The 12,402-nt window shown below is 44.3% G+C and overlaps 1 protein-coding gene across 1 annotated transcript in view; it reads right to left on the reverse strand.

Annotated features, from left to right (window-relative positions):
• Window positions 1-1,330: 1,330 nt before the first annotated feature.
• Window positions 1,331-12,402, reverse strand: part of CD4 (CD4 molecule) — a 15,066-nt gene continuing 3,994 nt past the window's right edge. Inside the window, exons 2-8 of the mRNA XM_006891351.1 lie at window positions 7,722-7,877; window positions 7,060-7,293; window positions 5,032-5,373; window positions 2,608-2,805; window positions 2,070-2,191; window positions 1,666-1,733; window positions 1,331-1,361 (exon numbers count right to left, since the gene is read on the reverse strand). Coding sequence (XP_006891413.1) covers window positions 1,331-1,361; window positions 1,666-1,733; window positions 2,070-2,191; window positions 2,608-2,805; window positions 5,032-5,373; window positions 7,060-7,293; window positions 7,722-7,877 — 1,151 coding nt within the window. The remainder of the gene's footprint in view (window positions 1,362-1,665; window positions 1,734-2,069; window positions 2,192-2,607; window positions 2,806-5,031; window positions 5,374-7,059; window positions 7,294-7,721; window positions 7,878-12,402) is intronic.

Genomic DNA, 12,402 nt, shown 5'->3' on the forward strand with positions numbered 1-12,402 from the left:
CTCTCTGCCCCTCCCCCTAACAAAATTAACTTTCCAGAGGTTGTATAAAGAAATAAAGAGAGTCAGTGGACTGTCACTTACAGGGCCTGTACTCTCAATCTATGCTCTGATTAGAACACCTTGCTATGGGTAGAAATGCCACATAGGATTTCCAAGTCTATAAATATTTATGAAAGTAGACTGTTACTTCTTTCTTCTGTGAAACAGATGATGGCTTTAAATCTCTGGTATCTCAGTTAACAACAGAATGCTTTAGAAGAAATGAAGCCTTTTCCCTCTGGTAACATGATTCTGCCACTTGTTATTGTTAGGTGCCTTCGAGTCAACTCATAGTGACCCTATTGATTTTGCAACTAGCAGGTGATAAAGGAGGGATTTTAGGTGGAGGTGAGGATCTGTGTTCCCTCCATACTCCATAATTCTGAAGTAGGCCCTCCTTGGCAAGCTGAAGGAATGAAAAAGAGGGGAAAGGCATTCCCCATCCACTCACCTTGGATGGTAAGTGCCTGTGGTCCAAACGTGCATGCTGGGTACATATGACTAGCCAGCTGTGTGGTATTTGCTCATGTGTGCAAGAAACAGTGTGGGCTGCCCTAAGGGTCCACAAACCTGGCTTAATCCCAACCCCAGCACTTCCTGTGTGATCTTGAGCAATGAGCTAACCTCTCTGAGTTCTACTTCTGATCTAAACTGGAGATGGTCTGACATTGTCAGAACTGTGGGATTTTCATAAGATTCAAATAGAAAATAAATGTGTAGATGTGGAGTGGGTTTATAAACTGAGACATACTACCTAGGTAATGAGAAATTATGTACAGGTATATGGTTATATATGCAGGGTGTGTGTCCAGAGGTGCCTGTTTATGCACAGATATGGACATAAACCCATGGCACTACTAACAAGTGAAGGCTGGCAGTCAGGAGCCTTTGGATCAGAATCTGTCTTGATTGGCTTTGTGATCTTGGGGTGAATCCCTCCTACCTCTGCTGTTCTCAGGGTCCTTTTCTGTAAAAGGACAATCCTATACTTCCTGTTTCCAGACAATCAGCCTCATCTTCCATACCAGGCAGAACTGGTCCTGTGCACTTCCCTGGGATCCACATGGGCACTGGAGGAGAGGTTCAAGAAGAAGTAGTCCAGGAAGGGCTAGGTTAGGAACGAGATCCAACCAACTGGGTTGGGAAGGAAAGTGGGGACACAGAAGAGGGAAAGTGTAGATGAAGAGACCAGGAGATGATCAAAGGCACCAGGAAGCATTACATTCATTGGTTCACAGCCCTCCTAGAGTATGACAGGAACCACAGAGGATGCTCCTCCTAGCCTAGAACCTTAACTGAGGCTACATGTCTTCTGGAGCCGGCTGCAGGAACAAGAATAAGGAGAACAAGTTTATTTCTTCCTAATTCTTTTGCCTATGAGACCTGTTCTTCTCTTTTGACTCGGGGCCATAGCTCTAGTGACATCCAGAAGCATCCTCGGCCTGCTGCCCCTCTACTCCCCGACACTGCTCCAGTTATCCTTCACCTTTCCTCCCTCCTCATTCTTCCCTTCTCTCTCTGCTCTTCCCTCTTCACCTTCTCTTCCCTCCTGTTCCCATCTGTCCTCTCTCTTCCCTCTCCTCATCCCTTCCCTTCCTTCTCCCTCCTGTCCTCCCGGTTTCTTACTGAGGACACTGGCAAGTCTTCTTCTCACTGAGGAGCTTCTTGATCTGAGACATCCGCTCTGCTTTGCGCTGTCCAGGAAGAAGGAGGGGAGTCGTGAGGCTCCCAGGCCTCCAGGAGGGAGGTGCCCCTTGGAGGGGGGAGAGGGGGAAGCTGGGAGAGGAGAAGCAATTACTAGAGCTGTGGCCATCTGTACCAGAATTAGCGCCCTGCTCCTTCCTGTTTCTCCCTCTACATGGCATCTGGGATTGGCCCTGTAAGGAAACCCTGGGTAGAGAGAGCTAGACTAGAACCAAATCATATACACAGGATTCGCTTGTTGCTGTTCAAGCCTCAGGTTCTCAAGAGTCCTGTGAAGGATCGGGGTACAGCTGCCCTTGTTGGAGGGTCTAGGAAGGCTCACTCACCCGTCGGTGCCTGCACTTGACAAAGCAACAGGAGAGGAGGACCACAATGATAAGCAGGCCACCACTCACTCCCGCAGCCAGGATTTTATCTCTCAGGCTAAAGGAAGCATCATTGACTGTAACTGCAAGAAAAAGAGGGCAATATCAAGGCACAGGACACTCCACAGAGGCTGAGGCAGGCTGGCTGCACAACCAGACTGAGGTTTGGCCTGAGTTGAGAGAGAAGGACAGGGCTTCTTGGGTTTTACAGAGCCTACCTGGGCGTAGAGGGACAGAACCAGGGAAGGAGCTTGTGTTTTAATTATTACAGGGTGTTCTGTATAGTTCTGGTTCAGGCCTCTCTCTCTCTGTGTATGTGTCTAGCACAATCAGGGATGGTAGCTCTTGGTTAAATGAACTCCATTTCTGGGATCTAGACTACAGGGAATTGGAAATTCTATACCTCAAGCCATTTAGCTATAACTCATCTGAGAAGAATTGGGGGAGGAGGCCTTGGTCAAGCCCAAGAAAGTGCCATAACTGGGACATGGGAACTTACTCTCGACCTTGGATTCCAGCAGGACATCTTTTCCTTTACTCAGCTGACACAACCACGTCCCATTCTCAGGTTTGGGCATCTGCACCACCTTCTGTTGCTCTGAGACCTTTACTTTCTGGTTCTGCTGCAAGCTCAGGGTCATCATGTTGGAGGTGGGTCCCAGCACTTCACAGATCAAATGGCTCTCAGATTGAGTCACTGCAAAGGAATAAAAGCCTGGGGCTAGGTGCTTTAAGTATATTTGATAGAATAATACATGTTTTTCATGGGTACCCTTCTTAGCCACTCAGAGAAAATGTCCATGCATTTGAAATAGGGAAGCTACAGTTTTTGGAGTCCAGTGGCTGTCCCCGGGTAAGTTACTTAACTTTCTGAGCCTCAGATTCTAATGAAATGAATGAATCTATGTTTTAGTACTAAGCCTCAAGTGTTATCTGCTGTTATCTATAGAGTTGTTAAGGTAATTAAGGAGCTCTGGACATGAAGAACTAACCTGAGAGCCTGACATTGTTGTTGTTGTTGTTGTTATGTGCCGTTGAGTCGCCTGCGACTCATAGCGACCCCATGTACAACAGCCCTAAACTCCGCTCTGTCCTGTGCCAATCGCACTGTCTCTGACACTCCCATCCCAATTATCCCAGTCACTGAATCAATGGACTCAGTGACAGAAATGGAGCTGGAGAGAGAATGATCAAATTTTGCACAATGACTTAGTCATAGCAAATACATTTTTTAAGAGACATAAACGCAGGTTATGTACCTGGATTTCACCTGATGGTATGCATAGGAATCAGATTGATTACATATGTGGAAAGAACCGCTGGAGAAGCTCAATATCAGCTGTGAAAACTAGGCCAGGAGCTGATTGTAGAACAGACCACCAACTACTCATATGCAAATTCAAGCTAAAGCTGAGGAAAATTAAACCAAATCCAAGGCAACCAAAATATGACTGAGTCTATCCCACCTGAATTTCAGAACCATCTCAGGAACAGGTTTGAGGCTTTGAACACTAATTAGCGAAGGCCAGATGAGTTGTGGGAGGATATCAAGGGTATCATCCAGGAAGAGTGCAAACGGTCATTGCAAAGACAGAAAAGGAAGAAAAGACCAAAATGGATGTCAGAAGAGACTGAAAATTGCACTGGAGCGCAGAGAAGCCAAAGCACAGGGAAGAATTCAAGATACTAAAGAGTTGAATAAAAGATTTCAAAAGGCAGCACGGGATGACAAAGCAAAATATTACAATGAAATGTGCAAGGAGTTGGAGTCAGAAAATCAAAAGGGCCGAACTCGCTCAGCATATCTTAAGCTCAAGGAACTGAAGAACAAATTCAAACCTCGAGTTGCTATAATCAGGATGCTTTCGGCAGAATGTTAAATGATCCAGGAAGTATTAAAAGAAGATGGAAAGAATATACTGAGTCACTGTATCGAAAGAAATTGGAAGACACAGAAGAATTTCATGAAACATATGAGCAAGAGCCTGACATATGTGTTGTTAATCATCAGTACAACCTTAGTAAGAGCAGATTTTGTTATCTTCATTTAGCAGATGAGAAAGCATGGCCCTAGTGGACTAGCTGGGATGTTGGTTCTCAGCCTATGCCCTTTGAAGACCTTTGTGGAAGCAGCCCCAGGCTGACTCAATGTGTTGTTGGGGAAGGACGTTTAAAGAAAAATCAGCCCATTACCTAGAGGGTTGTCGATCAGCTTGATCAGGCCCTAAAACTAGTTGCTAATCAAGGTGATCCCACCTCTTGCCAAGTCAGTGTGTTAGAGAAGGATTATCCTCCATAAGGTTCTCAGTGGCTGATTTTTCAGGTCTTTCTTCTAGGTAATTCTGAGTGGATTTAAATGACCAATCTTTTGCTTAACATTTGATGTGATAGTCATTTGACTGCCCAAGGATGCCTAACCAGAACCTTGCTCCAGAAACTCAAACTCAATGTTGTTGAGATGATTCTGCCTCATATATTGGTGACTCTTTGTCTGGTTTCTGAGGCTGTAAATTTTTTTTTTAAATTTTATTTTATTATTTTGTGTGTGTGTACTGTCAAATTAGATCTGACTGGTACAGGAAGAGATTGCTCCTCCTCCTTCAGCAGAGCATCTGGTGGATTTGAACCGCATACCTCTGGAATTGCAGTGCAACTTTTTGCCACTAGGCCACCAGAGCTCCCTGAGGCTGTAAATCTTAACAGATGACAGCTCCTCATTGTTCTCCTGAGGAGGTACTGGTGGACTACAGCCAACAAAGGCAGTCAGCCTTTTGGTAAGCAGCTCAACTAAATATAGACTGCCAGCAGGGTTCCTGGGGCCTGCATTTTAGAGTCTACCCTGTCTCAGAAGGACCTCTGGTCTAGGCCCTTCACCTCCTTTGCTTGCCCCCCACCCTCACCTCATCTAAGCCCAGCTCCATACCTTTCATCACCACAAGGTTCACCTTCTGGTGTATATTTCCATTTTTAAGATTTAGGGTCAATACTCCAGAACCAGCATATTCAGGCAAGGCGTGGGGCAGAGTCACGCGGAGTGGCAACGTCTCACTCATCTGGAACTTTTTTTTATCTATCACCGATAATGTAGACACCTTCCTGTCCTTCGAGGAGTAGGAGAAGGTGATCCAGGACTTGGGGGACGAAGCCCCCTCTGCCTGCCATTTCAGCTCTCCACCCAGATCTTCATCATCGAAGGTCAGTGCGGAGGTGAATTCCACCGGGTCATCATTTTTCTTATAGACTGTGATTGAGTCCTCCTTGAAATCTGAAGGGGAGAGAGAGCAACATGGGTCAGAGGTGGGCAGGAAGATTAGAATAAACAGGGTAGAGAGGCATGTGGGGAGGGGTGGCAGAGATGGTTGGCATTTCAGCTTCTTAAATTCCCTTTTACCTCTTCAATCTTCTCTCCCATCTCCCCATGCCGGCATGGTCTCAAGGCAGCCTCCCTCCTTTAAAAAGTGTCACAGAGCAGCCCAGTCACATCAGGGCCTCTCTTCCTCAGGATTCCTCAAGTATAGAAAGCATTTGGGAGCTCTGGTGGCTTAGTGGTAAGGAGTTGTATTGCCAACGCAAAAGTACATAGTTCGAATCCACCAGCTGATCCAAGGGAGAAAGATGAACAATCTCCTGCTGGCTCATTTACCTGCTTCTGAAAACCCACTGGGGGTGTCAGCCATGGGCCAGTGCCACCTCAACAGTATACAACAGCAACAACAAATTTATTAGAAGCACTGGTGACACAGTGGTGAAGCACTCAGCTGTTACCCAAAGGGCTGATGGTTTGAACTCACTCAGCAGCCCAACAGTGACTTTTGAGTTCATTAGCTTCTGAAGGTGACAGCTTCCAATGCCAATAGGCTAAGACCAGGCCTGCCTGCTGATGACTTGGACACATTATTCTCCCCAGATACCTCTCTCTTGAGGCCTGACATACAGACTTGGTTCTTGCCAGCCTCTGAGTTGTTTTCTTGAAAATAAACAAACAAAACAACTCTCCCTCTTTATAGTCTTTTTATCTGTTGCACCTCTGGAGAACCCTGCCTAAGGCACTGTCATTCTTGACTTTTAGTCTTTCCCTCAGTGCCAAGCTCATGGCTCTACAAGTACAATGTAGAATTTCACCATAGCTGACATCCAAGCAGATATATGCACACCCATGTTCATTGCAGCTTTGTTCACAATAGCAAGGAGTTGGAAACAACCTAAGTGCCCATCAACAAACGAATGGCTAGAGAAGCTGTGGTATATTCGCACAATGGAATACTATGCTGCATTAAAAAACAAGGAACTCATGCAATATTATTCAAAATGGTTGACTCTGGAGAACATTATGCTGAGTGAAATATCCCAGTCACAAAAGGACAAATATTACATGATGCCACTGTTGTAGAATGGGACTGTCCTTGGGGTTAGGGAGACACTGAGTAAGATGGGTTCAATAATGTATACTGCACTGAAGCAGAGGAGGGAGAGAACCGTCTAAAAGAGAGATGTAACTGGGTATTTCTGTCATCACAGGAGACTAAAGCGAGGGCTGCATGGTGGAGGGGACCTGGGGGAGGGTTTGTAAAACAATGAAAAAATCTTTTCTTTTACTTTTCCATAAAAAAAAAAAAAAGAATTTCATCAGGACTTGCTTTCTGGTCTTAGTGTTACTGAGTAAGTTGATGCGTTAAATTGGGAAGATTGAGGTGCTCAGACAATGAAGAAACTGGCACCGCTCACTTTGGGCCTCCTCTAGGGGCCTCTGGGGACCCTCAATTTTATATTCTCTTCTATACTTAGCTTCTAGTTAGCACCTTGAGGAAGAGAGGGTCTAGCATGGCCCTCAGGACAAACCTCAGCTCTAGGGAGTCTTCCCCAGCACCACGCCTAGGAGTAGCACAGAGAGGGCTGCCAGCCCCTGAGGGAGGCAGGAGGTATTATTACAAGGGAGAGGCATTCTTCTTACCCAGCACCATGATGCTTATGTGGAGCTCCAGAGACTTCTGGTTCAGGGTGATGTCACATATCCAGGTGCCACTTTCCTGGAACCCCACTTGGGGCAGATAGAAGGTCTTCCCTGTACCCTTTATTTTACCAAATGGATCCTTCCATTTCACTACAAGTCCTCTATCAGAAGGGCCATCCAATGCCAGGGTCAGATTCTCCCCCTTCCGTAGGCGGTCTCCAGGTTTGACAGTCACTGTGGATAGAGCAGGACAACTGTCACCCCCCCACACACACACACACACAAAGATGATGAAGGAACTAAGAGTATCTCTATCCTTGTCTCAACATCTCTTTTCCTCCCCAGACTCAGATGAAGACCCCCACCCAACTCAGCCCTTTCCTTGTCTTCCTTCACATCCTGTCTTCCCTTTCTCATTCTCTCTCTCCTCCCTTCCCCTGGTTCCTGCCCTTCTTTTTCCTGCTCTTCTCTTTCCTGCTCTTTAGGTTTACCCCCCTTCCCCCTGCCTGACTCAAGGCCTTGAGGAGACATGAATTGCCAGTCTGTTTCATTTCTGAACCATTTAAGAAATCAGCACAGGCACTGATTCTGGAGTGAAGATGGGCATAGAGGAGGAAGGGAGACATGGCAGGGATATCCTTACCCCAGGCCTCCCCACTCACATCGAAATACCAGCAACTGAACCTCTTTCTTGTTCTGTACATCACAGATGTAATTTCCTGAGTCACTCATTTCAAGATTCTTGATGATCAGAGGTAAGAATCCTTGGTCCCATGAACTTTTTCTGCATTCAACACGAAGTTTCATCCTAGTTTGAGCTGGAAGTAAAAGCCAGGTGGAAGAGTTTGAGAAGCATACCAGAGACAGGGTGAGAGCAATATCCACAACATTCTGATTTGAGTTAGTAATTTCCTGTGGAAATTGCTCATGCTAATTAGAGAACTCCAGACTTCAGCTTTCTAAGTTATTTATCCAGCAGGATTATATACCCAACAAGAACATTATTTCCCTTATAGAGGAAAAGGAAACGAATGACCAAGGGACAAACATTAGAGACTTTTTGTTATGGAGACCTTTTCCACCATTTGAATTTTGACTCTAATAAGCGATGGAGCCAGGATTAAAGTTCAGACCTGTTGGGAACACTGTATTGCAATACCAACTCTGGAAAGTTCCTCAAGCATAGATCTCTTGTGACCTCCACTATCTTCTCTTTATCTAAGACCATTACCAACAATAAGTCCTTCTCTATTATTCACCTTTTTTGTGGGGACAGTGGCAGCTTCAGATTTCCGTAGACGTTCTAAAGAATATTTTTAGAAAGAGTAATTGATTTGGAAAGCAAGCTAGGGGACTAGTCTTGAAGATGTATTTACAGAGCAAACACAAAGTCTCTTAGATTATCTATTTGGACAGAGTGTTGAGACTAATGCCCCTACCCCAACCCTCTTGGTACCACTTCTGCCTCCTTTAGCAGTTTTTGGCCCTCTCTCTACTTTTCCTTGGTATAGAAAACTAGACACTACATCAGCTATGCATTCTCTCTTCTTCCAGACCCTCTAGTTCTCTTCCCCGTGGCTCAGCCTCATTCTTCCCTGAAGACCTTGGCAGAGAGTCTGGTAGCCCTGCAGCCCTGGACAATACTTCACCCTGGCAATCTCCTATTCCTTCGGTCCTTTGAGTCACTCCTGTCCTCCTTTCTTTTCCCTCTGGTTCTACACACTGCTATTAGTCCCTAATTTTCTTGAAATTCAACTAGGTTTATTTCACAATTTACTTAACTTCTTGAAAGAGTAGATTGATCTAGTCCTGCCCCCTCCCACTACTTTTTAATTTCTTTTGATTCTCTACTGCATTTCTGAATGTCCTTTCTAGTAATTAATCTTGGACTTTTGTTCTGACCTCTGTATTTAGGTATTGTTCTAAACTCTTTTGTTAGTCTTTTCCACTCATAGAGACATTTTAATCTCTACTGTAGTCCTCTGAGAGTTCTACAGATGACTCCCAAATATTTACTTATAGCCTAACATTTTTTATAAATTCTGGGGCCCTATTTCTAACAGCACAGGGAGTAGTTTTATGTGAACATCCTGCCATCACCCCGCTTCTTGTTTCTCTTTTTCACTTATACACTCCATCATGGCTCACTTATCCAGGCTGTTGCAAGGTGGTGTGAACAATTAAAGAGTATTGGTGAATATTGTATGGCTTAATGGGGAACACCAGGGTTAAACTGAGTCTCAAGAGATGTAGACTCTTAAGAAGTAGACTAGAGGAAAGGAATGTGCAGCAAGTGCATTCCAGGAAGGTAGGGAGAACGCTTCAGAAAAGCAGTGCTTGCAGTCTGTGAGGAAGCCACCAGGGTGTGGATGCTTCTGGCTTAGAATCTGTTGGAAGTGATGTTTAGAGTATGAATGTCAAACAGGCTTCTAGGCTTGGTCTAATGGGTTAGAGAAAAATGTATAAAAATTTTATAAGCCAATGCTGCTCTGGTTAAAGAGAGACCAAAGTAGGAGAAAAGCAGTAGCAGAGAACTGCAAAGAAGCTTTTGCTGTGACTCAGGTGAGAGGCACCACTTGCCCAATGATGGTGACATTCCTATCAGAACAAAGAAAAAGGCTAAAAAAGGAAAATATTTTCAGAAGGAGGAATGACTGTAGTTGGTGATTGATGGGAAACTAGGAGTCAAAGAAGAGAAAGAAAAAGCTGACTCTGAAGTTCAGAAATTGGGAGAACGAGGAGAGTGATGTCTTCCATGTCAGAGGTCAGAAGTTGCAAAGAGGAGCCGTTCTGAAGAAGGCACAGGAACAGAATAAAAGCATTTACACAAAAGATGTAAGAATTTTTGCAAAGTCATACATTGTTTCAGTCTCACAGTAGAGCAGAGACATGCAAATTAAAACAAAATGATGTATTTTTCAACTGTCAAAAACATTTTAGATACTAACAGTAGTGCTGGTTGAGGGTGCTAGAGAAAGTGGCACACAGTGCCGTTAACTCGATTTAATGTGCACAGAAATTCACAAGGGGAGAGAATCACCATCAGCAGCATAAGCTCAAGGCTGATTCTTATGAGGCAGAGATCAGATGTGCCTCCACCCTTAATCTTTTTACCAATTCAGATACTAACAACTCTTCCCTTGGCACTCTCCTCAGCTGGTTTTGATGCTTTGTTGTAGCAATCACACAGAACTCACAGACAGAACTTATTGTTGTGGAGTTTTCTAGGGAAATAGTAGATTACAATTCAGGTTCAGGAACAATCAGGTTATAGTTCTTTGATCTGGACAGTCTCTTCTCAGCTGCACCTGAACACAGGCTTTTCTCTGGACCTTTGGCCTTTCCCCTCCTCAGGTAAGCATTACAAAGCCCTATTCACTCTGTCAATCTAAGTACCCAAAGACACCTAACTCCACCAGCAAGCCTCTTGCCTGAAGGCACTCAGCCTACTCATAGGAAGCCCACCGTTCTGTCTCAGGTCTCTTGGTTCTGCTGTTTTTGCTGCTACCATTTTTCTGCCACTGTTTCTCACCATCTTTCTCTGTGCCTGGTGTCACAGCCCCTTGTCTCTTGAATCTCACTGCTTATTTTAAGCTTACTGAGACTGACCAATCCGCATGTTAGAGTTGTATACACTTTATTTGCATGATCTCACCATGTACTCTATTTATATTATTAGTAAGCTAGCCAATTCCTTTACTGGGCCACAAGCACCTCACATTTGCATAGTTCTACACAGAAGATTTACAGTGGGAGTTATAAGGAGCATAGATTGTTTGTTGTTGGTGAGTGCTGTAGAGTCAGACCTGACCCATAGCTGAGCCTCCAGTGAGTTTTCAGAGGCAGTACATCATGTGGGAGTTGATTGTCCATCTTTCTCCACAGAGCACCTGGTGGACTCAAACTATGTATTTACCTTTGTGTTGATAGCACAATTCCTTGCCATTAAGCCACCCTATTGATAGCCTGTTGTTGTTAGGTGTCATTGAGTTGAGTACAACTCATAGCAGATGAACAACAGATCTGAACTTTAGCCTAGCCTGTGCCATCCTCGTCATCTATGATGCACTCAAGCCCATTAAAGCGGTCACTGTGTCAATTCTCCTGGCTGATGGTCTTCTCTTTCACCAACCCTCCACCTTTCCAAGCATGATATTTCACTTCAAGGAAGAGCCTCTCCTAGCAGCATGCCCGGTTGTGTGAGATGAAGCTTTATTATCTTTGACTTCAAGGAGGACTCTGGCTGCACTTTCTCTAGGATATATTTGTTTGTTCCTTTGTCAGACCATGAGATGTTTAATGCTCTTCTCCAACACCGCAGCTCAAAGATATCAATTCTTCTTCTGTCATCTTTAGTCATTGTCCAACTCTCTGATGCATAGCAAGTGATTGGAAAGACCATGGCCTGAACTGGACACAACTTAGTCTTCAAACACATATCATTGCTTCTCAATAATTCGGAGTGGGCCCTGACTGCAGATTTTCCAAAAGCAGTAAGTATGATTTGTGACTGCTGGTATGTTGTTGGTGGAACCAAGTAAGATGAAATTGATAGCTTAGAATAGCTAGCTCAGAAGAATCATATTAAGTAATTCACTGCATCACATTAGTCAAATACATAATATACAAATATTTTCTCACACTCTGTAAATTGTTTTTTCATATTTTTTAAAAAAATAAATTTTTCATTTTATACTCATTTACTTACAAAGTTCATATATGTTGTTTTTCACACTCGATCTTTCCTCTTTCCTTTACTTGCCCCTCCCTCTACCCATCAAATTGTGTGACCCTATGATTAACCCCAACCCCCCGCCCATCCTCATCTTTTTTTAAAAAATTAATTCATTGTTGTACATTTTCTTTCTCCCCTCTTCTTTCCCCCTCCTCTAGTCCACTTTGTTTTCATCTTCTTGAAAAGGTCTTTTGTGGAGCAGAAGTTGGGGTTTTTTTTATTTGTTTGTGGTTTTAATTTTTTAAATTTTATTGAAAGCTTACAGAGACTTTGGATTTCCATTCATTCACTGTTGCACACTTTCCTCCCTGCCCACCTCTCCTCCCCAGTTTGCTTTTCTCTTTGAAAAGTAAAAAAAGGAGCTCTGGCGGCCTAGTGGCAAGACACTGCACTGCAATCCCAGAGGTGGTGGTTGTTGTTATGTGCCACCGAGTCGTTTGCGACTCATAGCGACTCTATGTACAGCAGCCCTAAACCCTGCTCTATCCTGTGCCAATCGCATTGCCTTTGACATGCCCATCCCGATTACCCAAGTCACTGAATCAATCCACCTCATAGAGGGTCTTCCCCTCCTGCGCTGTCCCTCTACTCTACCCAACATGATGTCC

The sequence above is a fragment of the Elephantulus edwardii genome, unplaced genomic scaffold (assembly GCF_000299155.1).
Source record: "Elephantulus edwardii isolate Elephantulus edwardi_28Jun2011 unplaced genomic scaffold, EleEdw1.0 scaffold00096, whole genome shotgun sequence".
NCBI classification, from domain to species: domain Eukaryota; kingdom Metazoa; phylum Chordata; class Mammalia; order Macroscelidea; family Macroscelididae; genus Elephantulus; species Elephantulus edwardii.